The sequence below is a fragment of the Neovison vison genome, chromosome 1, assembly GCF_020171115.1.
Source record: "Neovison vison isolate M4711 chromosome 1, ASM_NN_V1, whole genome shotgun sequence".
Classification (NCBI taxonomy): Eukaryota; Metazoa; Chordata; class Mammalia; order Carnivora; family Mustelidae; genus Neogale; species Neogale vison.
In genome coordinates this window covers 22,755,218-22,781,550 of record NC_058091.1, presented here as the reverse complement: position 1 = coordinate 22,781,550, position 26,333 = coordinate 22,755,218, and the positions used below count along the sequence as shown (strand labels likewise).

At 44.4% G+C, this 26,333-nt stretch overlaps 1 protein-coding gene across 1 annotated transcript in view; it reads left to right on the top strand.

The window, feature by feature from the left end:
• The window catches only part of LOC122909007, a 157,865-nt gene extending 132,198 nt beyond the window's left edge, over positions 1-25,667 (top strand). Inside the window, 11 exon segments of the mRNA XM_044252938.1 lie at positions 311-420; positions 7,785-7,934; positions 8,804-8,857; positions 9,528-9,695; positions 12,849-13,001; positions 13,255-13,386; positions 14,027-14,179; positions 15,593-15,802; positions 19,725-19,845; positions 23,173-23,300; positions 25,542-25,667. Of these exon segments, the coding sequence (XP_044108873.1) occupies positions 311-420; positions 7,785-7,934; positions 8,804-8,857; positions 9,528-9,695; positions 12,849-13,001; positions 13,255-13,386; positions 14,027-14,179; positions 15,593-15,802; positions 19,725-19,845; positions 23,173-23,300; positions 25,542-25,667 (1,505 nt within the window).
• The last annotated feature ends 666 nt before the right edge of the window (positions 25,668-26,333 follow it).

Below are 26,333 nucleotides of genomic sequence, written 5' to 3'. Positions count from 1 at the left end.
TATTGTGTTGGATCAATAATAACATTTTATTTGGGATTTTTAATTATGATAACAGAATATTGTTCACTGGGCTGTAGAGGTACTTTTCCAAATCTTTTCATTAGAGATCTTGTTAGAGATCTTCCTTATTCCTATGTTCTGGAGGATTCTGTGACCTCAACCACCTCCTCCCCTCCCCCTGCCTCACCCATTAGTTTTTTGTGTATTTGGAAATAACAGCTTCTTGTGTCCAGTGTTATGTCTCAGAGAATAGCCATTAATTGTTTTTCAATGTTTCCTGATACTACCATTGGTATGTTTCTCCCCCTAGACCTTTGGAAGCACCATGTCATGAAAGAAAACTTTTCCATTAATAGTCCACAAATAGTTGAAAAATTCAAACAGAGATTAATGGAAAATTACCAGGATGGTGGACTAGAGGTATGTATTAAAAGTTAATCATTTTAGAGTGTGTTTTATCGTAACAGAAATCAAATCAAGGAAGACTTTCCCTTTAACACATTTCCTAATGCTTCCCTTACTCCCTCAGAATAAAGATAGAAATTCTGAGGCTTAACTCAATGTAGCAATCACTTGTCATTATTTTCATTTTGGAAGAAGATTGATTTCTAGTAAATTATGGGAGAAAAATTAGAATATGCATGTTGGCCAATTTCAGATTTGGCCAGTTTTTTAAAGTAACCTTGGAGTTTGTTGATGAATAAGTTGTTTTAGCAACATTTCCTGTGTTTATTATTTTCAATTTTATTATTTTATTTTATTTTTAACAAATTTTTTTAGAGCAAAAGCACACGTGTGTGCGTGCACACACAAGGGAGGGAGGAGAAGTAGATGGAGAGGGAGAGAGAGAATCCCAAGCAGACTCCATGCCCAGTAAAGGAATCTATCTCATGACCTGAGATCATGACCTTGACCTAAGCAGAAATCAAAAGTTGAAAGCTTAATGGACTATGCCTCCCAGGTACACCCTGGGTTGGTTTTTTAATATAGAAGATTTAGACAAGAGAAACTAAAATAGCCTATGATTCCACTACCTAGAAAACATTTTTGAAATGTACAATACAAAAACAAACAAACAAACAAATGAACAGAAATGGTAACATTTCCACCCCTCCCTTGCTATAGCATCCCCACATCTCCACAAAGGAAACCAGTATCAACAATTTTTTGTGTTTGTATATTTATTTGAATCCATAATAACTGTATATAATATGTATTTAACAATCATAAGTATTTACTACATACAATATACACACACAAGTCCTTGGAGTTGTCAACTGTTGACCTAACTAACTCTAAACAGTGTTGAAAAGAATAAGAGAGCCTATGTGGATATATGACCATAGCGGAACTTTCAGGATCATTAAATGAAGCCTAAGTTCATTAGGTAGCTATGACTCCAGTTGCCTTTGAAATTCAACCATTTTTTAAAAACCTGATTTAGCAAAACGTGCTTAATTTTTTAAAACAACATTTCCCTCCAAGTTACATTTTTCTAAGCTCTTCAAATATTCCCCACAATTTTTCAAAAAGACTTTATTTATTTATTTGATGGAGAGATCACAAGTCGGCAGAGCAGCAGGCAGAGAGAGAAGGGGAAGCAGGCTCCCTGCTGAACAAAGAGCCTGTTGCAGGGCTCAATCCCAGGACCCTGAGATCACGACCTGACCTAAAGGCAGAGGCTTAACCTACTGAGCCACCCAGATGCCCCATCCCCATAATTTTATAATAAACACTTGAGTCTTTAGTTATGAGGCAGAGAATTCACCGGCTTGACTGGGGACACGTTTTTCCTTAGAGCCTGATGATTGACACGTATTTCAAATAAGCACTCACTTATACTCAAATGTGGTTCTGTGTATTCTGATGAGGGGGGCGAAGTGGGTCCTTTTGATCCCTGCAGCTCAGAGGTTTTCAACCAGAGGTACAGAGGTGATTGGGGTGGGGCAAAAAATTTTATGGTTCTCCTTAAAAAAGGAAGGAAATTCTGACATGTGCTTCATCATAGATGAAGCTTAAAGACCTTATGCTCAGGGAAAAAAGCCAGTCACAAAAGAATAAATGCTATGTGATTCCACTGCTGTGAAATACCCACAGTAGTCAAATTCATAGAGACAGAAAGTAGAATGAATGGTGGTTTGTTAGGAGCTGAGGGGAGGGGGAAGGGGAGTTGGTGTTTAGCGGGAACAGGTGTTTCAGTTGTGCAAGATGAAAAGAGTTCTAGCGATTGTACAACAGTGTGAATGAACTTAATGCCACTGAACTTTACACTTAAAAATTGTCTAAATGGTGGCGCCTGGCTGACTCAGTCGGTAAAGCATGCGACTCTTAGTCTTAGAGTCAAGAGTTCGAACCCTACCTTGAGTGTGGAGATAACTTTTTAAAAAAATGGTTTCTGGGGCACCTGGTGGCTCAGTGGGTTAAAGCCTCTGCCTTCAGCTCAGGTCTTGTTCCCAGGGTCCTGGGATCAAGCCCTGCATCAGGCTCTCTGCTCAGTAGGGAACCTGCTTCCTCCTCTCTGCCTGCCTCTCTGCCTACTTGTGATCTCGCTCTGTCAAATAAATAAATAAAATCTTTTAAAAAATTGGTTTCAATGGCAGATGTTACAAGAGTTCTATTTTACCACAATAAAAACAAACAAAAAGTTTGTGGCTCAAGATCTGCTCAACCCCTATGTATATCTTTTACTCCAACATTGAAGATGGGATTGTCTAGGAGAGAAATGTGGGAATTAGGGCAAACCCATGTCAGGTATAACTCACACCCAAAGCACACTGAAGGGGTTGGTGCCTGCCTGCCAGTGTCTTGGAATAAGAGGACACCAGGATGTTAGATCCTTCCAAACTCTATGCCTAGTGGACCTCTAAGCCTCTTCTGGATCATATTCAGTGACAAGGAACTCTCTCTCTTCCAAGCCCACCTGCCCCTCGCCACCTCTCCTGGCAGCTCTTGTTTCAAGCAGCTCTCACTGGATTGGTTTCGCCTCCCCACCACCTCCATCATGGATCCGAGTTCTGTCCCCGGGACACCACCAACCGTAGTTCTGATCCCTCACAACAAGCCATTAGGTATCTAAAGGCAGGTCTATCGGAGAAACTCAATGAGCACCATTGCTGGTGTATGTGAAGCCTCAGTAAAATTACAACGAAGGACCTGCTCTAGTAGTACAAACCCAAAGGGGTATCCCTATGGGTGATGGGTTATAAACCGTTACCCCTTCCTCCAGATGGGTGCAACCCAAGCCAGAGCACATGAACTGGAAAAGGGAGCAGGCACCGTGCTCCCCCCTCACCTGGGTGCTTCTGGGCAGAGGACATGAGCCCTGCCGTCTCTTCTTCAGACTAAACCGCCTTCATGTCCTTTACTCACTTGATATGAGCAGCCCTCCCATCCTGGTCAGTCCCCTCTAAGTTGAAGATCATCTGACCAGGTGAAAAGCGCACTTGTTAATGCATGTTCTGCTTTGATTAATGCCGTGAGCGTCCTGGGTATTGGCAGCCACGTCATGGATGACTCATTAGGCTGACAGTCACCTGAAGCCACGTTGCCTTCAGACATCCTGCTGCTGCCTTATTATTAGCCTTGTTCTTACTCAGTTTCTTCCAGTCTGAACTTGAAATCCTTCAAAATCTGGATTTTTATCATCCAGCATACTCTCTCTTCCTCCTAGGCTCATGTCAGCCTGGCCCCAGTCTCCTCATTCAAGTCATTACTAAGAGTGTATGTCAGGACAGGTCCCCAAGCCCTGTACTACCTCCCTGGGGGTCCCCTTCAGGCTGACCATACTCTCTGGGCATAGTCCTTCCGTGGCCAGCAGCCCATATGTTGTACTGTCACCTAGCCTATGTTCTCCATTGGTCCGCAAGGATATCATGAGGAACTTTTCCAGATCTCCTGCTGAAATTCAAGTACACCGCATACATTATATTACTTGAGGAAAAGGTTCATTTGACTTGATTTTTCTCGAATCCATATTGGCCTCTAGTGATCTTTGTCTCCTTCTCCAAATTCTAGAAAACCAGTCTTTCACGATTTGTTCTAACATCTTGCCCAAATTTTATACCAAATATGCTGACCAAAAGTTAGAGACTTTTACTGCAAACCAGAACTATAATAGTCTATTGTGTGGATTCCAGAGCCATTTCCATTCACATGCCAAAAGTCATTCATTCAGCAAGTGTTTATAGATCTCCTTTTCCTTCCCCCCTAGATACTTTATTAAAGGCAAAATGTACAGTTCTTGCCCTCAAAGAACTTATGGAATCAGGTGACCTAGAAGTGTCAAAAAAGGCACTTTACATTAAATGCTTTGAGGGAGGCATACACAGGAGATACAACCCATCTAGAGGGTAGGGAAGAAATGGTCAGGGAAGACTGCCTAGAGGAGGGATTGTCTGGGCCAAGTCTTAAAGTACAAATAGGAATTAATCAGATGAAGAGGGGCTGGGGAAGGAAGGCAGAGAAATCTAAGAAGGGAGTATAGCAGAGTTCAGAGGAGGACATTGAAAAGGAAGACAGGGTCAGCTGCTGAATGGCCTTGTAGGCAATCCTTAGGAGTCTGGATTTCATCCCAGAGTCAGTAGAAAGTCACTGAAGGATTTTGATATTTTAGAAATATCATCAAAACACCTTGTGTGTGCCTGATATTAGATCAATTATGAGGGGTTCCAAGATAGAACAAACCACAGAAGTGCATTTTGCTCCCAGCAACGCCGGACTTTTTCCATAACAAGTCCTAGTACCTGCCATGCTTCACCCCAGGCTGGCTCTCCAGAAGAATCTGGTGATTTTCCAGCCAGTGCCATTCATCACAGTTCAGGTTTAACTGTTGGTGAAGAAATCAGCCCACTGGAGGACATGGTCTTCACTCTGTGTATGGAAACCAAGGATCTGCCCTGAAGTTGGAAGATGAACTACGTCATGCTGCATTTTGACACAGAGCTGACATTTAGTGAACCAGGAGGGCAAGGGTAGGTTGCAGAAGAGCTTTTAAGAAACACAATAACAAAATACAATTTCTCTGGCCTCTGGAGATACTCAAGGGGGTCCTGGCCATTCCTTCACCTCTGGTGAACCAGAGGTAACTCCCCTTACTGGGTAAAGTGTCACACTGGCTAAGAGGAAATGGTAGAAGGCCATTAAGGTTCAAGTCCACCTTGCTGCTTGTTTGGGATTCTCTATCTACTATGGCGGCTATGGTGATACTGGTTTGAGAAGGGTTTACCCTGCTAAAAAGCTGTTGGAGGCCTTACTGGCATGCTCAGGTCCAGACACTACTGTCCAGGACAGTGTTAGGTGAGTCACTGTGGCTGATTCCAAGCCCTGGCCCCAGCCCACCGGATGGGGTCACCAGCCACATCGTGATGGCCTTGAATGTGGTCTCACATTCAGGCTTTTCAATGTTTCAGGCTTTCATCATATTCAGTCTGGGAAGTATTTCCTTTGTCATTACTAAATCACATAGCTTGACCCTGTCACTATTAAGAACTCAAGGGCCTTGGTTCCCCTTGCCTTGATGTCAGAAGATAAATCCGCCTGTCCTACTGCTCATTTTCCAGAGCGGCATAGATTGCCCTCACGCCCACTCCCTGTGAGGAGGCCCCAGGGGATGCAGGAGGGATGCTGAGTGCCTTGCCCTGACTTCCTGGCTCCTCTTCATTAAATCCCCCATGAACTGAGGATGTCACCTATGGTTTCCATTCTGCACCCAAGCTTCCACCCAAGCTGCTGTGGCTGTTGATCTTTACAAAAGATTTACTATCTTTTCATTAGGGTGTATATTTTCATATATAATTATCTAATTGTGTGTACATGTTATGATTATATTAGAAAATAGGAATATGATGTATTAGAAAATACACTCATTAGTTTACCTTCACTGATAACTCCTATTATTATGTTGGCCCATTTCCTTCCAAACTTTATCATTTTTTTAATTCATTAACTTTTTAAAATCAAATTAGATCATTCTATATGCCCTTTTATTGCAGTGTTCTTGTTTTCACTTGAGTACATGTTATCAACATGTTTTCTTATCAATACACGTTATCTGTCCACAGAATTTTTGGTGGTTGTCTAGTATTTCGTAGTATAGACAGGTGAGAAAGATTCAAACTATTTCCCTTTATTGGGCACTTTTGGTCGTTTCCATTTGTTGGAAAGGCTTACGTATATTTTTGTGTGTCACTTCTACTAACCCGTAAAGATGAAGTTCTGGAAGAGGAATTACTGGGCCAAAGGGCATGAACATTTTAAAATCTTTTCACAGATACAGCTAGTCTGGCCTCCAAAATGCCACCCTGATTTCCCCTGCCATCAGCAGTGGGTGTGAGCCACTCTCCTCCCTCTATCCGTCCTGGGTTCTGTCACTGTTTGCCATCTCTGCTAGCTTGTCTCAGTAACTCGCCTTGACAAAGCCTGGCTGGGCTTTCTCTGGAGGTTGGTGGGGGCACTGAGGTTCACTGATAGGACAGTGTACTGGCCCTCATGGGGACGCAGGACCCGCCCCAAGCCAGAAACTTCTGTAGCACCCTGCCAGTGAGCCTGAAGCCCTCCTGACCCTACAAGTGTTGCAGATAAAGCTCATGTACACATGCGGGCTGGGTCGTGGAGCAGGCCCCCTAAGACACCCAGATACACACATAGACACACTCACTGATACAGACAGGGACACACATAGACACAGAGACATATATAGACTGTCACAGAGACATCCACGGAGAGACACAGACACACATATACATGTATTCTAATAGATCCAGACATACAAACACATCCACAAAGGCACAGAGATGCACTCACTGAGAGACACAGAGACACACACGAGCACTCACCTGCTCATGCAGGCCCTCCACAGGTTGATCTGTCCTCTCTTCTACACGTTGGCTCCCATTTCTCTCCAGAGCCGAAATCTAAGCTTGCCTGGGAGGGGTGGACTTTTCCTCTCTTCCTTAATGGCTACCTCTTCATAAGGGTGCCAGATCTCCTCGAGAAAGGGAAGGAATGGGACGGCTGAGAGAGTAGCAATTTGTCTCTTCCACCAGAGCAAGAGGGGGCCCCGACAGAGGCTCACTCTCCAGACGGCTCCTCTGGTTCTTCTCCAAGCCTGCTCTTCCTCACAGCCAAGGGGACATGCCCCCTCAGATCTCTGATGTTCATTCTAGACCACACTTCAGGAACCTGGCACCCTGGAATTCTCCCTGCGGAGTCTCCAGATCCTGTTCCCCAGAAGGAGAGTGGACCTTACTGCCAGTGTGCACACAGTGGTCTGAGGGGCGGTCCAGGGCGGCCGTGTGGGGGTGTAGCTAGCCGGACTGTCTGTTCACGTGCATGTGAGCGCCCTCCACAGTGTGATGTGGGGCCAGACGTGGGAGGGCAAGGCAGTTATACTGTAAACTACTGGTTGGTGACCAGCTCTCTCCAAGTCACCACATTTCAGCATAGAACCCAGAGTAGTCCAAGAATGATCAAGTCAAACCTGGCCTTCCAAGGTACTTCGAAGATCTATTTTTCAAAGTAGGAGAATTTATAGTTTCTTAGTTTGATTTACGACCCTTAAATATCTAGGGTACTTTGGTACGTGGCATGCAGGTGTCCATTTGTGTTCTCGTTCCGGCCCTGCAAATACTGAGAGAGCAGACCTGAAGGAGAAACTCGCAAGGCCAGAACCCATGTCTTTCCGTGGCTGAGATATGGACCTGGGTCTGGGAGCCAAGGCAACATGGGCCCTGGCGTGTGAGGCCTTCCCGCTGGAGTTGCTGTGAATAATGCCCCTTCCTTTTCAGGTCACGTTCAGGAAAGACCACTTTGAGGACTGCCTCCTTTCCTTGGGTTGCGATGTGATGGCAAGAGAACGCAGCAACTTCGAGAGCTACTCCATGTGTTACGAGCATGTGTTGGAGCACGCTCGGCAGAAGCTCTTCCAGAAAGAGCAGGTATGTTCCCATACCTGACCAAAAGGGGTAGGTGTGGGGAGGGAGGCCCAGGACTCACTCTGAAGAGGAGACTAGAATGGGAAGAGGGGAGTGTTCTCACACAAGAAGGGCAGGTGAACGGTACCCCTCAAAGTCTCCTCTCACTGGTTCATTTTCCTAGGCTCTGGTATTCTCAGCTGCAAGGGTGATGGCCCAGCAACACCAGGCTGTGTGCTTTGGAGGTGTCTAGTGGGGAATATAAAACATGGGTGAAAAAGGAGTTGCCGCCCCACCCCCGGGAAAATGCATAGCTGACCTGAGCAAACACAAAGTACCTTGTGCTGTTCCTGGTCTAACAGAGAAGCCACGATCCTTGAGTAAACTCAGTCCTCAGGATGTACGTCATGGGTCTCACTGATGAGACTTCCTTAAAATGAGGTCCCACTAGTGGGATTAGTGGGATCCAAAAGTCACTTCTCCTGTCCGAGATTGCACACTGCTTTAAAATGGATTGCATCAGAGGTTCAATGTAATATTACTTTTTACCTAAGAAAAGTGCTAAAGTCTGAAAAAAAAAAAAAAACACCAAATGAAGCATTCAAATATCCAAGGGGTCTTGGCTTCACCCCCAGTTTGGCTTATCTCTATAGCCAAGTCTTCAGCATCAGTGTGGATATCTGGAAGTGAACGCTATCTCTGGATCTCATGTTAGGTATCCTAAAGTCCAATGGGGCAACAGGGGCAGTAGGGCTCCAGAGGGAGCCCAGGGATCTGAAAATGAAGCTCCATCCACACAAACAGGGGGTGTGTGGAGCATGTTGAGGTAAACTGAGGCATGGCTGGAAGAATAAATGTTTGAGTTTGGTTGTGCACTGTTTTCTCCTCTTCAGGAATTAGATATTATCCGAAGAGGTTCAGATCCACCTGAAGACAACGCTGGTCAGGTAGGTCCATTCTTCCCAAAAAGCTTCTCTTTCCCAGCTCGCAATCCACATTCTCAGCAGTAACCAGACAGGGGACTTCCTAGTGTCATTTTCTTGTGCGCACATCAAGAGTGGCCCAGAGAAGTCTCATTGATGAAGATACTCTGCGGAAACAACTGAGGAGGGTGTTTTCACTTTTTAAAGCAATAAGGGCATTATTCTTAGTTTTGGGGTGGTTTTTGTTATTTTTTTTGCTTTGATTTTTCTTTTTTGTTGTTATTTTTGGGTTGGGGTTGGGGGCTTCATTTGTTTTCTTTTGAGGCCAGGTTAAGTGAATTCCAAAGAAAAGGTATTTAGGTTGAGGTGTCAAAGAAGGCCCATTTGGAAATGGAGACGAAGACAGCTGAAGTATTGTATCCAATTAAGAAGTGTTAAGTGTGTCTCTTTTGGGGTCATTCATTCAACAACCATTCATTGGACACCTACTATGTGTCTGGCACTGTTCTGAGACCCCTAAACCAACTTTGGATCCTTCCACCCATATTTGTACAACAGGATGTTTGCTTCTTTCATTAGAGTCAAAGTAGAAGAACAGATCTGACCCCGATATACGAAGAACTATTCCGTAGTAGCAGCCGTTTGGATTGATTGCTTGAGTTCTCTTGCATTCAAACAATATTTCCGCCATTAGGTTGCAGAGCTCAGTCATACTATGATCATGGAAATCACTGCCCTGAGAGCTCGACTCACAGATTTGGAAGAGGAGAATGTGAATCTCAACAAGCAGATCAGAAAAGAAGTCCAGGAAGAATATGAAGCATTAGTCCGAGCTCTGTTTGCAACGTGCCTGCACATAAAAGTAAGTGACATGTGTCGGACATCTGGGCGGCCCTGTGGAAGCCAAGGGTAAGTGACCTCCACAGGCACCACGCATACAGCAATGGATGACAGAGTGGGCTGTGTGGTAACAAGAGCCTCCAGGGCCCAAGAATTCTCCGGTGCTCAGTGTTCACAGCAGGGAGGGGTCAGCAATGGGTTGTCATTGTTTTGCTATGACGGGCACTGAATTTTAGACAATTTAGATAGTTCCTCTTTTCATCACTCTGTGGCCGGCTGCCATTGCTGCCATCTGATTGCTTTTTTAAAATTATTATGTTAGTGACCATACAGTGTATCATTAATTTTTGGTGTAGTGCTCCATGATTCACTGTTTGCATATGACACCCAGTGCTACATGCAATCCGTACCCTCCTTAATACCCATTACCAGGCTCACCTATCCCCCACCCCACTCCCTTCTAAAACCCTCAGTTTGATTCCCAGAATCCATAGTCTCTCATGGTTCATCTCCCCCTCTGATTTCCCCCCTCTTTTATTTTATCCTTTCTTCTCCCAATGTCCCCCATGCTATTCCTTTTGTTCCACAAATAAGTGAAACCATATAATAATTGTCTTTCTCTGCTTGACTTATTTCACTCAGCATAATCTCTTCCAGTCCCATCCATGTCGATGCAAATGGTGGGCATTCATCCTTTCTGATGGCTGAGTAATAGTCCATTAGATATATGGACAACATCTTTTTTATCCATTCATCTATTGAAGGGCTCTTTCCACAGTTTGGTTACTGTGGACTCTGCAGCTATGAACACTGGGGTACATATGACCCTTCTTTTTACTACATCTGTATCTTTGGGGTAAATACCCAGTAGTGCAATTTTGGGGTCATAGGGTAGCTCTACTTTTAATTTTTTGAGGAACCTCCACACTGTTTTCCAAAGTGGCTGCACTAACTTGCATTCCCACCAACAGTGTAAGAGGGTCCCCCTTTCTCCACATCCTCTCCAACACTTGTTGTTTACTGTCTGGTTGATTTTGCCCATTCTAACTGGTGTAAGGTGGTATCTCAATGTGGTTTTGATTTGGATTTCCCTGATGGCTAATGATGATGAACATTTTTTTCATGTGTCTGATAGCCATTTGTATGTCTTCTTTGGAGAAGTGTCTGTTCGTGTCTTCTGCCCCTTTTGTCACTTGAATATTTGTTTTTTGGGAGTTGAGTTTAAGGAGTTCTTTACAGATCTTGAATACCAGCCCTTTGTCTGTAGTGTCATTTGCAAATGTCCTCTCCCATCCCTGTTTGTTTCACTGACTGTTTCCTTTGCTGTATAGAAGCTTTTGATCTTGATGAAGTTCCTTTTTGCTGTCGTTTCCCTTGCCTTTGGACACGTGTCTTGAAAGAAGTTGCTGTGGCCAACACTGAAGAGGTTACTGCCTATGCTCTCCTCTAGGATTTTGACGGATTCCTGTCTCACATTGAGGTCTTTCACCCAATTAGAGTTTTATTTATGTATGGTGTAAGAAAATGGTCAGGTTTCATTATTCTGTATATAGCTGATTGCTGTTAAGGGAGGGCAGGGGGCATCTTCTCCAAAACCCCAACAGTTGATATCACTGTTTAGTCTATTGAGTGCAACCCTCCAAACAGGAAAGTGCAGTGCCCTGAGCCAGGCCAGACCCCAGTGTCAGTAGCAACACACACCTCCTGAAGGCTCACTGGGCAGATTCAGAATTTGAATTCACTTTCAGAGGGGTTTTCAACGTATAAAAATGCTGACCATCCACATCTAGTGTCTCTCACATCCAGTGTCTGGGAGCTGCTGGACTGTCAATGAAGGTTGTCCATCCAGAAGAGGAGTGATGGGGTGCCCCTGTACCCACAGCATGGGATGGGGGAGGGGGAAGCCTGTCACTTTCTTATGATGCCTGAGCATCATAAGACAGAGGCCCCATGCCTAAAATGGGCTATCACAGGGCCTAGTCCAACTGCCCCACAAATGTGAATTTCAGTACAAACTTGCCTCCTCTCCTGCTATCAGATGTTTTCCAAAGCCAGCCCCCAATGTGTCCTTACTTCATTGTCTTTCTTGGAACATTCCAGCTGTGCCTGAAGTTGTTCCATTGAGAGGAGCTTCCACCAGGGCTCTGCGTTAGTGGGTATCAGAGAGGATTGAAGATTCCTTCCTACTTATGAAGGATCCATAAAATGCCAGTGCTTACAAACATTATAGAGTCAAAACCAAAATGCACTGGGCCTGGTACTTCAGGAGAGGGATGAACAGACAGTGAAGTCTGGAATTTGCTAAGTCATCTCTCGGATGAAATTATTGAAAATATTCTTAAGGGTTTTTTTAACTTGTGCCAGATTCCTAGATGGAAAGTGGATTCTCTACTAGTGGATTCTCTCATGTGGAACTTAACTAGTTCCACATGTCCCTTACCCCCTGCCAAATCAGAGAGTCCCTGTTCTACCCCAGGGTCCCAAGTGGGTGGTGAAGCTTTGGCTGTGTGGCCAACAGCCAGATGTCTTGCCATGACTGCCCAGCTGGACAGTACCCTCCTGCTTTCCTCTCCAGGGAAGTGGTTCAGAGATGAGAGGACACCCCTTTCTCCCCTCACCCAAGGATGCAGGGTCTGTAGTTGTACTTAGTGATGATCAAGCCATCCCAACACAAGTCATTATCCATAAGCCATTCAAAACAGGCTGTGTCATAATGAGATTTCTGCTGGAACCTAAATGGGAAAGTGGCCAGCCTGATTCCTTCCTCTACTTTATCTATTTTTAATGTAGTTCCTCATTAGTGGCTCATCTATAGTGTTTTATCTGGTCAGATTCTGCTGAGTCAACCTGATAGCAAAATCCGTAGGTTCAAATTCTCAAGCAACCTTTTCGGAGAGGAGGGGTGGCTCAGTTTTCTACCTGTGACCTTCCACTTTTCTATCCACTCAACTTACTTCAGCACTGACAACTTGGACTCTAACGTGTGTAGGGTCCACAATCCCTGTGGATTGTAGACAACGCTAACGAGGTTGCTCGTGAGACTTCCAGATAATTCCTGACGGAATAACTGAGTGGATGGTTTTTCCATGCAGAATCATTTCTGAAAGTCGGGTTTGCGAAGGCAAGATGACTCTTCCTCCCCTGCTCTTCCTGAACTTGAGTCTACAATTTGCAGGAAAAACTGGATGAGAACCAGATTAATTTGATCCAGAAAGTGTGTGAGCTCATCGGCGAAGTAAGAACAGAAGGAATTGACAATTTGAAGGACCTAAAGGAGAAATGGGGCTCTGCCAGACCCAACGAAGGAATGAAAGAAAACCCAGCCAAAGTACGTGATTTCATTTAGCAATGGGATCCCGGCATTTCATCCCAGCATCTGACCCCGGGCTCACTCTGTATGCATTACAGTCTGGTTCCCCCGAGAAAGCATTGCATCAGGCATTTAAAAGGAGGCGCTGGGGGCTCCCTGCACCATTGTGTCATCCTCTGGAAGGCAGGGCGCTGATGTTAGGATTTGTGCCCTTCCCTCTGGGGAAGAGTGTTGAAGGCAGCCTTTTCTGAAAGTGAGCTTCTCTTGGCAGGAGCAGCTGCAGGCTCTGGAGCAGGACAGCAGCAGCCTGGCTGCGCTGGTGTGCAAATTGAGAAGCCTGGGCCACTGGAGGCTGGCGGTGCAGCAGGCTCGCTTCCAGCGCCAGGTGAACAGGGCGGAGAAGGTGAGCTCGAGGGGAGGGAGGCCCCGCCCAGCAGGGCGTGGCCAGGTGGGTGGTGCCCGACTTCCTGGGCGGTAGGAGCTGGGGGGTTACAGGTGTTGCTTGACAAGTCCAACCCTCTTAAAGGATCTGGGGGTTGGGGAGTTTTCTTGGGAAGTGGCAACGTGTCAGAACTATAGAGAAACAGGAAAGAGCCCGAAGCAAATGGCAAAGAAGCAAACGGGAGAAGAGATGAGAGAGAATTTAGCAGGAGGGAAGGGCAAGGATGGAGGGGGCGGCTTTACCGAGGGCTTGAGGCAGCCTCGACAAAATCCACTGCAGATCTTTGAGTCTCGAACATGATTATCTGAGGAAAATGAAATAAACAAAATAAATAGAAAACCAACCTCAAGACAAATTGAAACCAAAGCACAGAATACTAGTAGTTTGGACATTTTCACTTAGTGTTTGAGCAAGTCTTAATTTACTCTGATCTGGCACACTGTCCTTAAGTGAAGACACACAGGAAGTGACTGGTGGGGGCTCCTGGCTACCGGAAGCTTTAAAAACTATGGATAACCGAAGTGGTCTAGAGATGCTTATGAAACTTAAATTATGGAAAGGAAACTTATTTCCTATGTCACTCGGTTTGGGACGTTCACAGGAAGCTCTGCAAAGTAAAAAAGAGTGCTTGAGCGTCCAGCTAATGGCAGACCAAGAAGTGGTTTTACTTCGTCAACAGTTACGGGCTCTAAGGCAGGCCCTGGCCAGGGCTCAGGCCGACAACGCCAGGATGGTCCGGCAGCACGATAACCAGGTATCTGAGCCCCAGGAGCCCTCTCCCTCCCTCTCTCTGAGCTCACTCTGCAAAGCCTCATGTGGAGTGGAAACAGCACCATAGGCTGCCTGGTACTGTGAGCCTGGTTCAAGCACAGGGCAGGGCCAGAGAACCAGCACGCAGACCTCAGCTTCCCTTCTCCCTCCTCTCTAGCCCAGCAACCAAGGAGAGTGGCCAAAAGGCTTTTGTTTTTGTTCATACTTGGCTAAGGCGGGCAAGTACTACCCACACAAAAGATCATTCTTCGGTGTGTAGTGTGTTCATGTGTGTTTCTCTGAGGATCTTATTACCCAGAGGGCATCTTGGGGTGTAGGTCTCTGCCCTTGACACAGACCTTCCATCTCCAAACACACTTTCCATTGACAGCAACCTTGTGCACACGGAGTGTGGCCCACCTGTCAGCGCTATTCCCCAAACTAAGAGTCTTGGGTCTTTTCCAGATGACCCATTCCAGAAGTTGCTGCTCAGTAGGGGCTGGCCCCAAAATAAAGGTTTAAGCTCTTGATAGCTGTACCAACTCTCCAAGCATGAAGGAAGCAGAAAGACCCTAGGTTTAGAGAGAGAGAGGAGCTCAGGTTAAAGAAGAGATTGGGAAAGCTGGGCATGTTTAAAACATAGCATATAATTTGTTCCTTCCGGACCCTATATCCTCCATTATCATGCACCAGGTGAATGATGGTGTATAATTATGTAAACTGTAGCATCACCGTACAAATAATATTAGTATTAGTATTACAACTGAGTTTGACCTTCTGGTGCCTAAGGTGCTACTGATAAAAAAATTTCAGAACAGGACCAAATGATTACTACTCTTTTCCCTCTTAACCATCTGGAACCTGGCTTCCCCAGAGCTATTTTGGAAGTCAAACCAGAGGCAAGATCACAACCTCCCTTGCCCACTCATTGCAGCAGTTAGGTCACACCCTCTCCTGGGGCTCACCCTTCCCTGCTACTTGTGATGAGTGCTCAGTGACCCTGCGCGTGTAGCTTGTGGTAGATACAACTATGCGATTAATAGGCTAAGTAACGTACATATCATCGTCACATTCAGGCACTGAAAGTTGGAACTGTTTGACTGGTATTGCTGTACAGTGGCATTACCACTTGGCTGGATTTTCTGGCTTGTTCCTTTTGTTGTCTCCCTGACTATTGCCTCAGGGCTTCCAGTAAATGCCAAGGTGGCCTAGATGCTGGTAGTCTTGTTGTCGGCTAGTAGCCCAGAACCAAACGGCTGGGCTCCGTGACCCTGAGCCCAGGAGCTCGCCACAGGGTGTTGCCCTTGGGCCCTACTGGAGGGGATGGTTATCCCTTTGGGAAACTTCTCATTCCGGGTCTTTTGCTGAGAGGAAAGACTGCGCCTTCTTCAATTTCTTTGCCCTTTTCCTGCCACAGGCTCAACTGCTGAGAGAGCTGCAACATAAGTTGACCCAGGAGGCTCGCCACCGGCAACAGGTGGATCTGATGAAAACCTCCAGCATGGAGAAGCTCCTGGAAGACATGGAGAAAAAGGAACAGCACCTGCAGCTCCTGACAGAGGCAGCTGAGAGGGCTTCCAGGCTGGGCCAGCTTCAGCAGAAGAGAAGTCAGAGAGAGCTCCAACAGGTAACTCCAGAGAGAGGGAGCGGCCCCACGGAAGCCAAGCGGGATGCACCAGCCAGAGCTGGGGCCTTCTTCTGGAATTTTCCATGCCTCTGGCGTCTCCCACCTTTGTCATTTCTAGGCCCACCAGGATAATGGGAATACTTCTGCCCACGCTGGGGTGATGCTCAGGCTGCTAATGGTGAGAGGATGATGGCTTCACTGCCCCGAGGCCCAGAATCTTGGTGCCTTTATAACCCACGTGACAAACATGTTTCCACTTGACTATAATTTTTGAACTAGGGAGCCTTTAGAAAATTCCAGTGGTAATCTGGAAAAGCAACAAGTATTATGGAAGCTATGAGAAGAGGATTTTATTCAAGGTATTTCTGGAACATCAGAGACAAAAAGGAAAGGCAAATGTGATTTCCAGACACAATTTATTTTTGTTAAATAGAGCCCTACAGTAAAAAAAAAAAAAAAAAAAAGGAAGAAACAGCAGATGCAGACATGGATTAATGCAAGTTCTAACAAAGGAGACCATAGAATGTAATCCAATACAAAATGCAAAAGAAGTAGCACCTTCCAGAACAGGCATGTCTTATACATTCACGGAAGGAATAAATCACTTAATTCACCAGAGATATTAGGAAACTGAAGTTGGAAAGTTAAATTAGATTATTGGCCAAGTGTTTCAAGTGCTTAAGGAGGAGATCAATGAGAAGTCTACAAAAATAAATGACAAAAAATTTTTTTAAAAAAAGGACCAAAATTAAACTGAGGCAATGCTAGAGAAAACATTTGTGGAGGAATGGAGAGAAAAATGGGTAGCTTTAGAATAAAAGAAAATTAGAATTTCACATTTATTTTGTGAAAACTAAACTGTGATTTGAATCCTTAAGAAAAATTTGGTGTCACATATTCATCCTTCAAATCATGCCTTTCTAAAAACCACCCGATAATAAGGCATTAGGGACCCCTGGGTGACTCGATCAGTTATATGTCCTACTGGATCTCAGTTCTGGTCTTGATCTCAGGGTCATGAGTTTGAGCCCTGTGCCTAGAAAGAGACAAGGTGTTAGTTTCTCAAAGTCTTCTCTAGTTAACAACTAATTTTTGTCTAATGGTAGAGATTCTAAAAGTAGTCAAAACAAATATTTTGAGGCTTCTCTCAAATACATCTTTTTAGTATATGCATGTAAAAATCTAAATTATTCTCCTACCCCAGTAAGCTGGGGCACAACTCCTGTGCTCCAGGCTTACTGTCCCACTCACCACCAACTAGCAATCCATCCTCAGCCAGCAAGAGCCCCTATGACCTACAGTGACTTCATTAATCCTTCTCCAACCTCCAATTCCAAGGGCAGATTTTGATCATCTGACCTTGGAGAGCATGATTGTTCTTGCCTACCTCCTGCTCCTGGGGAGACTATTCAGAGTGGAGGCCCTAGAGTCAAATTTCCTGATTCACACCCTGGGGCCCTCTACTGCATGACTTTTGGCTAGATCTCCACTGCATGACCTTGGGCTAGGTTGTAGTCTCTCTGTGTTTCAGTCTTCTCATTGGTACAGAGGAGAACAATATACTCAATTCATGGGATTTTTAGGAGGATTGAATCAGGTAGTTCCAATGAAGCACTTAGAATTGAAACTGACACACAGCTCTTGATTAATATTGGCTGTATGTCTTTTTACTGGGAATCTGAATGAACATGAACAATTTTGGAAACAGATTGACCTGGATTCAAATCCTGCCTCTGCCGCTAACAGCTTGTGGATCTTGGCAAATCACTGTACCTACCTCTGTGAAGTGGGGTGGAGTTTCTTTAAGGTCCTAACACCACACAAGGTCCTTCCTAAGCATGTTTCTTTCCTTTGCTAATATTTTTCAAGTTGACTTAGCCCCAGCCTGGCCTAGGGAGTCTTGATATGTTTTTCCTGGGTTCCTACCCAGGAGGGCTAAGGAGCCTACACCAATCCTTAAAGTACCTACATGGACCTTGGGGCTAATTCGTATTAGGAAGTGTTCCTAACTTGGGGATCTGATCTTTTACTGAAAGTTATATAACACTTGAGAGTATCTGCACACACACAAGAAACTGCTCCTTAACATTTGTAAGATGAGCCTGTGGTCACAGCTTCAAGAGTTCACAGGCCTTCTCATTGGGTCCACGCAGACGAGAGTAGTATTTAAAACATGTGCGGCTGAACTGGATTGGTTTGCTAGGGCTGTTGTAACAAATGACCACAAACTAGATGGCTTAATACAAGTGGAAGGGATGCTCTCCGAGTTCAGGAGGCCAGAAGCCTGAAATCAACATGTGGGCTCCTCCTGAGGGCTCTCAGAAGGAGCCTGTTCTCTGCCTCTCTCCTAGCTTGTGGTGGTCGCCTGTAGGCCTTGACATTCCTTTGGCTGTAATTACATCTCCGATCTCTGTAATTCTCCGATCTCTGTCTTCCTCATCCGATCGCCCTCTCCATATGTGTCCCTCTGTGTGTCTGAGCCCTTTCCTCTTCTTAGGAAGGCATCAGTCATTGTATGTAAGGCCCACTCTTTTTTTTTCTTTTTTTTTTTTTTAATTTTTTTTTCCAATTTATTTATTTTCAGAAAAACAGTATTCATTATTTTTTCACCACACCCAGTGCTCCATGCAAGCTGTGCCCTCTATAATACCCACCACCTGGTACCCCAACCTCCCACCCCCCCCCCGCCACTCCAAACCCCTCAGATTGTTTTTCAGAGTCCATAGTCTCTCATGGTTCACCTCCCCTTCCAATTTACCCAAAAGCACATACCCTCCCCAATGTCCATAACCCTACTCCCCTTCTCCCAACCCCCCCCCAGCAACCCACAGTTTGTTTTGTGAGATTAAGAGTCACTTATGGTTTGTCTCCCTCCCTAACCAATCTTGTTTCATGGATTCTTCTCCTACCCACTTAAGCCCCCATGTTGCATCACCACTTCCTCATATCAGGGAGATCATAGATAGTTGTCTTTCTCCGCTTGACTTATTTCGCTAAGCATGATATGCTCTAGTTCCATCCATGTTGTCACAAATGGCAAGATTTCGTTTCTTTTGATGTGTAAGGCCCACTCTTAATCCAGTATGGCTTCCTCATGATTTAATTACATCTGCAAAGACTATTTCCAAGGTTACCTTTTGAGGTTCTAGGTAAACCTGAATTTTTCGGGGGGTCAAGAGGACACTATTCAATCCATTATATGATTATTGCTTTTTTGTACTTTATAATTATATTACTTTTTATACTCTTAGATAATTTTTATAATTAAATTACTTTTTATAACCTATATAAAATTATATTTATATAAATTAAAATAAGTTTAAAAAATACCTGTGATCTCTGCAGATGAGGCACTTTGGACCCAGCCACTCTCTGGCTGGGGCCTAGGGGTCAGCTGTGTGAGCAGAGGGCCACATGAGTAAATACGAAGGTCATCTCTTGTTAGGGGCCTCATATGAGGCATGGGGGATGGTACTCAGGGCATCCCTGCCAAAGATGAGTTGAGCCAAACAGAGATCTGGAAGAGAGAATGGGTCTTTCCTCTGCTTGAAATTGTCCAAGGACTCCCTCCCGTCCCTCTGGTAGTTTCATGGCTTTGACCCACAAGGTCCTCTGTGAACTGGACCCTTCTATTTCCTCTCCTCCCCTCCACTCTAGTGAAATAAACATAAAAGATAAAAATGTCATGAGTGAACTCCTGGCTATGATAAGGCAATAAAAGTTCTAAGCGCTGCCTCTGTTCCTCTTTGGTTGAGTTCTTGGCCTTCTTGGAGCTCTCCTCAGAAGGCTGAGTTCAGCCTGACCAGGAATGCATGAGGACTTGTATTTCTGGGGCAGCCTCGACCTACACTCTCCAAGGAACCCTAGGAACTAAAGTAGGCACCAGGAAGCATCTCTGCTACCTAAGCACTTTTCCCCTCAGATGAGAAGCCGGCTTGCCCAGGAGCGGAGCGTGAAGCTGGATGCTTTCCAGCGCGTACAAGAGCTACAAAGTCAGCTTAGTGACGCTGAGCGATCGTCTGTCTGGATGAGCTCACCAGGCGGTAAGCAGGTCCCCTGCTATGGCTAGCACAAACTCCCAGGCTCTGGGGTCTGAACTGAGGAGGATCTCAGGGACTAGCCGTAACAACCCAGTGGTTACTGCGTGGGGCCTCCGTGATGGCTGTTGAATGAAGGAATGATACATGAATGAATGAAACTTAATTCTGATTTGCAGCCATAACTTTCTACTTTAGTTTACCTTAGAGTATTTACATCCTATACTAAAATATTTTAGTCATAAAAACTGGCCTCAGAAGCTTGTAATATACCACTTAAAGAACACTGGGTACTTCACTGACTTAATCCCTTGGAACATCAGTGACCACATTTATGTCTCAGATGTTATTTAGAAAGTGTATTATGATTCTTGGGTGCTGGAGGCTTGAAGAGCCCTATGGAAGCAACACCGCCCTCTGGGCAGTATAGCTAGCAAGAAGCATGGAACAGAGGCCAAACCCAGGATGTCTCTAAACTAGCCTCCTCCCCTGTAAGTTGAGGACAAAATAAATTCTAAGTTCTTCTATCAAAAATGTCATAAAATATCAATCACCACAACTGACTTATTGTTAAGATCAGCCAAGTCTCTGCTTTTCTCTTCTGGTGGAGCCTGGTGGTTGGGTGTGTGTGCTTTGGTTCAGATCCTGGCTCAGTCACTCCTCACTATGTAACCTCAGGTTAGCCTATCTGTAAATTGGGAATATCCCCTCAAAAGGGTATTCTGAAGATTAAATGAAATAAAGCACATCTGCCACGTAGTACAGAAGCACTAACTGTACCAATGTTGGTTCCTATACTTTCATACGTGTGTGTCCTTTATGTTTGCTTTTTGCTATTTACTAGGGAATATATAAGAAAACAGAGCCTTTCAGAAACAGAAAGATTGGCATGAAAGATCAAGCAGACAAAGATGGTGTGACCCTGGGTTTACTAAGAGAAGGGCTGGTGGGGCACCTGGGTGACTCAGTTAAGTGTCCATTTCTGATCTGGGTTCCCGTCATGATCACAGGGTCCTGGGATCAAGCCCCATGTCAGGCTCCACGCTTAGCATGGACTCTGCTTGACAGTCTCTCTCTCTCTCTCTCTCTCTCTCCCTCTGCTCCTCCTTCCACTCATACTCTCTCTGTCTCTCTCTCTCTCTCAAATAAATAAATAAAATCTTAAAAAAAAAAAAAAAAAAAAAGACCAAGGCTGGGCTCAGTTATAAAGCCCAGGGCCCTCCTTCCTGCCTCTATGCCTGCTGCCTCGGACCTGAGAGCAGGTCTGATTTTCCTCACCTCAGTTGTCCTGTCTGAAGAGAAAGAACATACAAATATCCAAGGCCCTATTTTGACCACTGACCCTGAGCAGTTCTATACCTTGCACTCTCCTTCTCCGTATTCCCTAGGATTTTTCTGTCTCTCCCTTGCCCCTCTGCCTCCATCCAACCATCTCCTTCTCCTTCTTCTTCTCCTTCTTCTTCTGTTTTTAATAAGTAAGCTCTGCACCCACAGTGGGGCTTGAACTCACCACCCTGAGATCAAGAGTCACACTCTCTACCAGCTAAGCCAGCCAGGTACCCCAGCCAAGCATCTTTTAAATCTCTTTCTGGGTTAAAGTGTCCTTTCAGACTGGCACCCATGTCCGCCAACAGCTGCACATTTAGGAAGGAGAAACAGAGTGAGGCACAAGATGGGTAGGGGGGCAGAACCCTAATTCCCGGAACTGGGGATGTGGCAGGAGTAAAACAGAAGCCTCTTTCCCTGGAAGCAGATGTAAAAGTTATTCCTAAACCTCAGCCCTCATCTGTCCCCTCTTAGTGACAGGACAGGCTTTGTGGAGGGTTCCCTACGTGTAGATTCATCGGGGGAGGAGGACTGGGTCATACCTGTCTATTTATTACCCATTATTACCCTGTCTATTTATTACCCAGCCTCCAAGGGGACAGCCAGGCACCTCCTGTACCATTAGTGCCAAAAGTCAGCCATTCCCACTCCCTTCCCAGCTGTTGTCCAGTTGAAAGCTGGAGATGACCAAGGTCTCTCCTTCCCGTAGCTGTGGTAGCAGCAGCCACCTTGCTCCCCACATCAGAGGCCCTGGAGGCAAAGACAGAGTTGGGGGGCCAGCTCTCTCTACTTGGCATTAGCATGGATCCCCTTTAGGATCTTGCAACTCCTGAGAAACTATAATATATTCTAGTGCAGCTGTTCTTAATATACTTAAGGGGGAATAAAATGAAATCACTTGGCTGACGAAACTATGAAATGTTCAGAGGCAGACTGCCTTAAGTTCTCCAGATCCAGCTTTGATGTCTTTCACGAGCACTGATTTCTCTCTCGCCATTGCTGGGCTCTGAGGATGCTGGGAGCGGAGAGGAAGTGGAGCCCCTTGGGAAGCAAGATGGCAGCCACCACTGTAGCTTCCTCTCTGTTCCAGCTCAAGGGGCAGGAGTCAGTCTGGCGATGGACAGTTGAGAAGAATCAGCCTCAGACTGGGTTGACTCGGGTTACATGTCCGGGTTTGAGCCAATCACTAAAGCCAGAGACTAAGGTTCTCAGTGGTCTTGGGACCAGCTCACATGTCCCTCCCCCGCAGCTGAGAATGGGGTCAGCTGACTCTCTTCTTTTCCCAGCAACTATTTAAAACTTCCTGGCTTCTTCACACCTTCCAACACTGTCCTCCTCCCCAGCCAACACGTCACCTCCAGTTTCACAGAGCAGTTAAAAGCCATCCAAGGAGAAACCCCCTCTATAACTTGAGCCCAGCCCTGCTACATTAGCACTCAGCTGCTTCTCGGTCCCTCCTGGTAAAATGGAAAAGCTGCCCCTTCCCGGGGGGCCAATCCCAATGCATGGGATCCCATTTCATTCTACTTTTTCACTACTACAGGGGCCTTGTTCTAATCTTTATCTGCTTTCTCTCTACATACTCATATTTCCCACCTATCTACCCTTCTAATTTTGTTACTGACCATTATTTATTGACCATATATGTGCCAGGATCATAAAATCCACCATAAAATAAAATGAATATCTATCTAATTGCTTGAGCCAGAAATCTGGGAGCTATTCCTTGTCACCCTGCAAATCCAGTGAATTACCAAATCTGATTAATTTGAATAACCTTAAGTCTGTCCACTTCTACCCATCATAGTCCAAGTCAACCATCATATCCTTCTCTTTCACTTGGTCATGTGACCCTCAGGCAAAAAAAATTCCATCTGGGTTTTGTCATCTTCACTCAGAACTGATGAAGTGGATTAGATGTTCACTTTACGCTCAAAATTTTATGGATTAAATCTAGGCCTATACAATGCAACCAGAGATATGATTTAACATTTTTTAACATTATAGGCCTTATACCTCGGGCTCAGTACTCCCTACGTTCTGCCCCCACATCATCCAGACACTCCCAGCAACAGATTTTAAGGACTCATCTTATGAGCAGTAAAATAACACGAAGGATTCAAAGACCGGACACCGTAAGTAATGATAAATTTGATTATATATGTGAAACAATGAAAAATGTAAATATGAAATTATGGTTTTAGGTTCACGTCAAAAGTACATTAAAAATATCAGGCTCTTATCTAGATACTTGGATCTAAATAACAAAATTCTGGATGTCTCACAGAGGGAATTTGTTCATGAATTATTTCTGAATCGATGACTGGGAAGAAGGATGGTCCAGGGTTTCCCACTCTGCCTTCTTGCTGATGCTACTCCTCAGTAATAGAATTCTGATATCAAAACAATTCATCCCAAAAGCATTTATTCAATTACAATGAAATAAATGAATGTGGAAGTCAGTATCAACACCTTGCTGTATTCCGTCTCTGAATCTCTTCTTTTCCTTCCATCATCTGCAGTAATTAACTAGCAGCATGAGATCTCTTATCTGAGTTCCCTGGCAGAGCAGAAAGTTTCAGAAGTCATTTTAAAAACATGTGAGAAATCTACCCTCCAAAGAAACTCTTTGGACACAGATTAGGTCAAGGTACAGAACATATATGTAGATTTTTAAAAAAATATTTATATATTATAGATATATTATTATATATTTATATATAATATATATAAATTTCCACATTTTTATATTTTATATTTTCCACATTTTATTTCCTTGAGCATTTCAATGAATAAAAATGAATATATTTTATAATAATTATTTAATATTAAATATAAATAATTAATATTTAATTAATAGTTTTTGGTTTAGTAAAACGTTTACCCTCTTCCACTGCCTTCTCTGCACTACTTTGATAAGTATTATACTCTTTGCCCCATTGTTTTTTAGAATCCCCTCCAGAAGTTTACATGTCAACCCATTTAAGAATTCTTGCCTCTTGCTATGAGGAAAACTAAAAGGAAAAGATTTAATCATATTGTCAGAGAAAAATATGAGGGTATAATTCTGCAGATGATGTATTGGGTCAAAAGTTTGCAGCAGTGTTTCTGAACATGCGGTTAAGAAGTCATACACAGAAAGGGAAGAAACGGATCAGGAATACCCATTTAAGGTCCTTGACCAAGTAGGACCACATTATCAATCCCTGCCATTCGCTTGACCTACCAATCTCTGTGCAGTCAGCTTTCACTAAAAAGTGAAATTCTAGTATATGTCTGTTTCTGCAAAAACCTTTTCCAAAAAGAAGCAATATTCAGTTGGCGTTTATGGGACCACAGGACTTTTAAGATTCACTCCATCCCCGTTTCACTCCCAAAAGCAAATGTTGCTCTTAGAGGGGTAGTTGGTGATTACAGCTCATGGTTGAGAAGGCTGCTTAAGTAACTAAATGCATTCGAGGAGAGCCACTGTATCACAAGATTTAAAAGCGTGATGGTCTTAAGTGGGTAGGAGAAGAATCCATGAAACAAGGTGGGATAGGGAGGGAGACAAACCATAAGTGACTCTTAATCTCACGAAACAAACTGTGGGTTGCTGGGGGGAGGGGGGTTGGGAGAAGGGGGTAGGGTTATGGACATTGGGGAGGGTATGTGCTTTTGGGTAAATTGGAAGGGGAGGTGAACCATGAGAGACTATGGACTCTGAAAAACAATCTGAGGGGTTTGAAGTGGCGGGGGGGTGGGAGGTTGGGGTACCAGGTGGTGGGTATTATAGAGGGCACGGCTTGCATGGAGCACTGGGTGTGGTGAAAAAATAATGAATACTGTTTTTCTGAAAATAAATAAATTGGAAAAAATAAATAAAATAAAATAAAAGGGTGATGGTCTAAACAAACCTTAATAAAAAAGGGAATGTTTTGTAGTCCATTAACTTGTGTACGGTATAAAAACCCCAAGCAAAAAGCCTAAGGTCCAGGAAAGGCACAAAAGAATTGGAGCCTCTTTGAATCTAAGTTCTGAATTCTTAAGAAAGGCCTATAAGACAAATCAGATAAATACAGACTGAGGAGGAATGTGCACACGTTGGGATGTAAGGCCACCAAGACTTTCTAAAAAACAAAACACTACACTAGCACAAATGATAAACTATTAAGGAATTTTTAGATTACTCCATATATAGGATATCTTTTTTCTTTAGATGAAAATGGCTTTTTGTTGATAGATTTAATTCGTAACCAGTTCCCTTTATGACAAGTGGCAGGTACAAGAAGGCAGCCTAAATGGCCTGCCCCAGACTGGACGAATGACCTTGGTCTCATGAGTTAACAGTGACTTTTAATGATATCTCCAACATTTGGTTAATCCTTATATTACAGGTACCTATGAAACACAAAAGAAGGACTGACAACGTCTTTCTACCCAATGTGGCAGAAAATGTTCAATGTTCAGCTTTTCAAGTTCACACGGCTCCATCCATAATCCCATAAAGACCTGACTGGTAATCATATATCCTTTTCCACATTTTATTTCCTTGAGCATTTGAATGAATAAAAAATGATTCTAACCTCCATGACTTTGATCTAATTTTTATTATCAGTACTATGAAGACAGTGTGGAAGGACTGAGATGATTTTATCTGAAATGTCCCAGGTGAAGTAGGGCTCGGCCCTAGGTTTTAGGAACTAAGAGTTGATTTGCACTTCTACAACCTGGGCCTCAGCTTTGGTCAACCAACAGCCTCTCATTGTGGGTTCCAGATTACTGATGAGGTGTGTGAACCAGGAGAGAGGCATTGCTGCTACGCAGTAATTTTTAGTAAGTGAAAAACAAGAACAGATTAATCTCAATACACTTCAGAGCACTCATTTCATTTCTATTTGTTTCACTTAAGAACATCATCCTCTCTCTTTTTTTTTTAATATTTTGTTTATTTGACAGAGATCACAAGTAGACAGAGAGGCAGGCAGAGAGAGAGAGAGGGAAGCAGGCTCCCCGCTGAGCAGAGCGCCCGATGCGGGACTCGATCCCAGGACCCTGGGATCATGACCTGAGCCGAAGGCAGCGGCTTAACCCACTGAGCCACCAGGCGCCCCCCCATCATCCTCTCTTAACTAGTTTTTTATTCTGCCTACAAATACTGAGACCCTCTTCAGAGTTTTGCGAAGTCT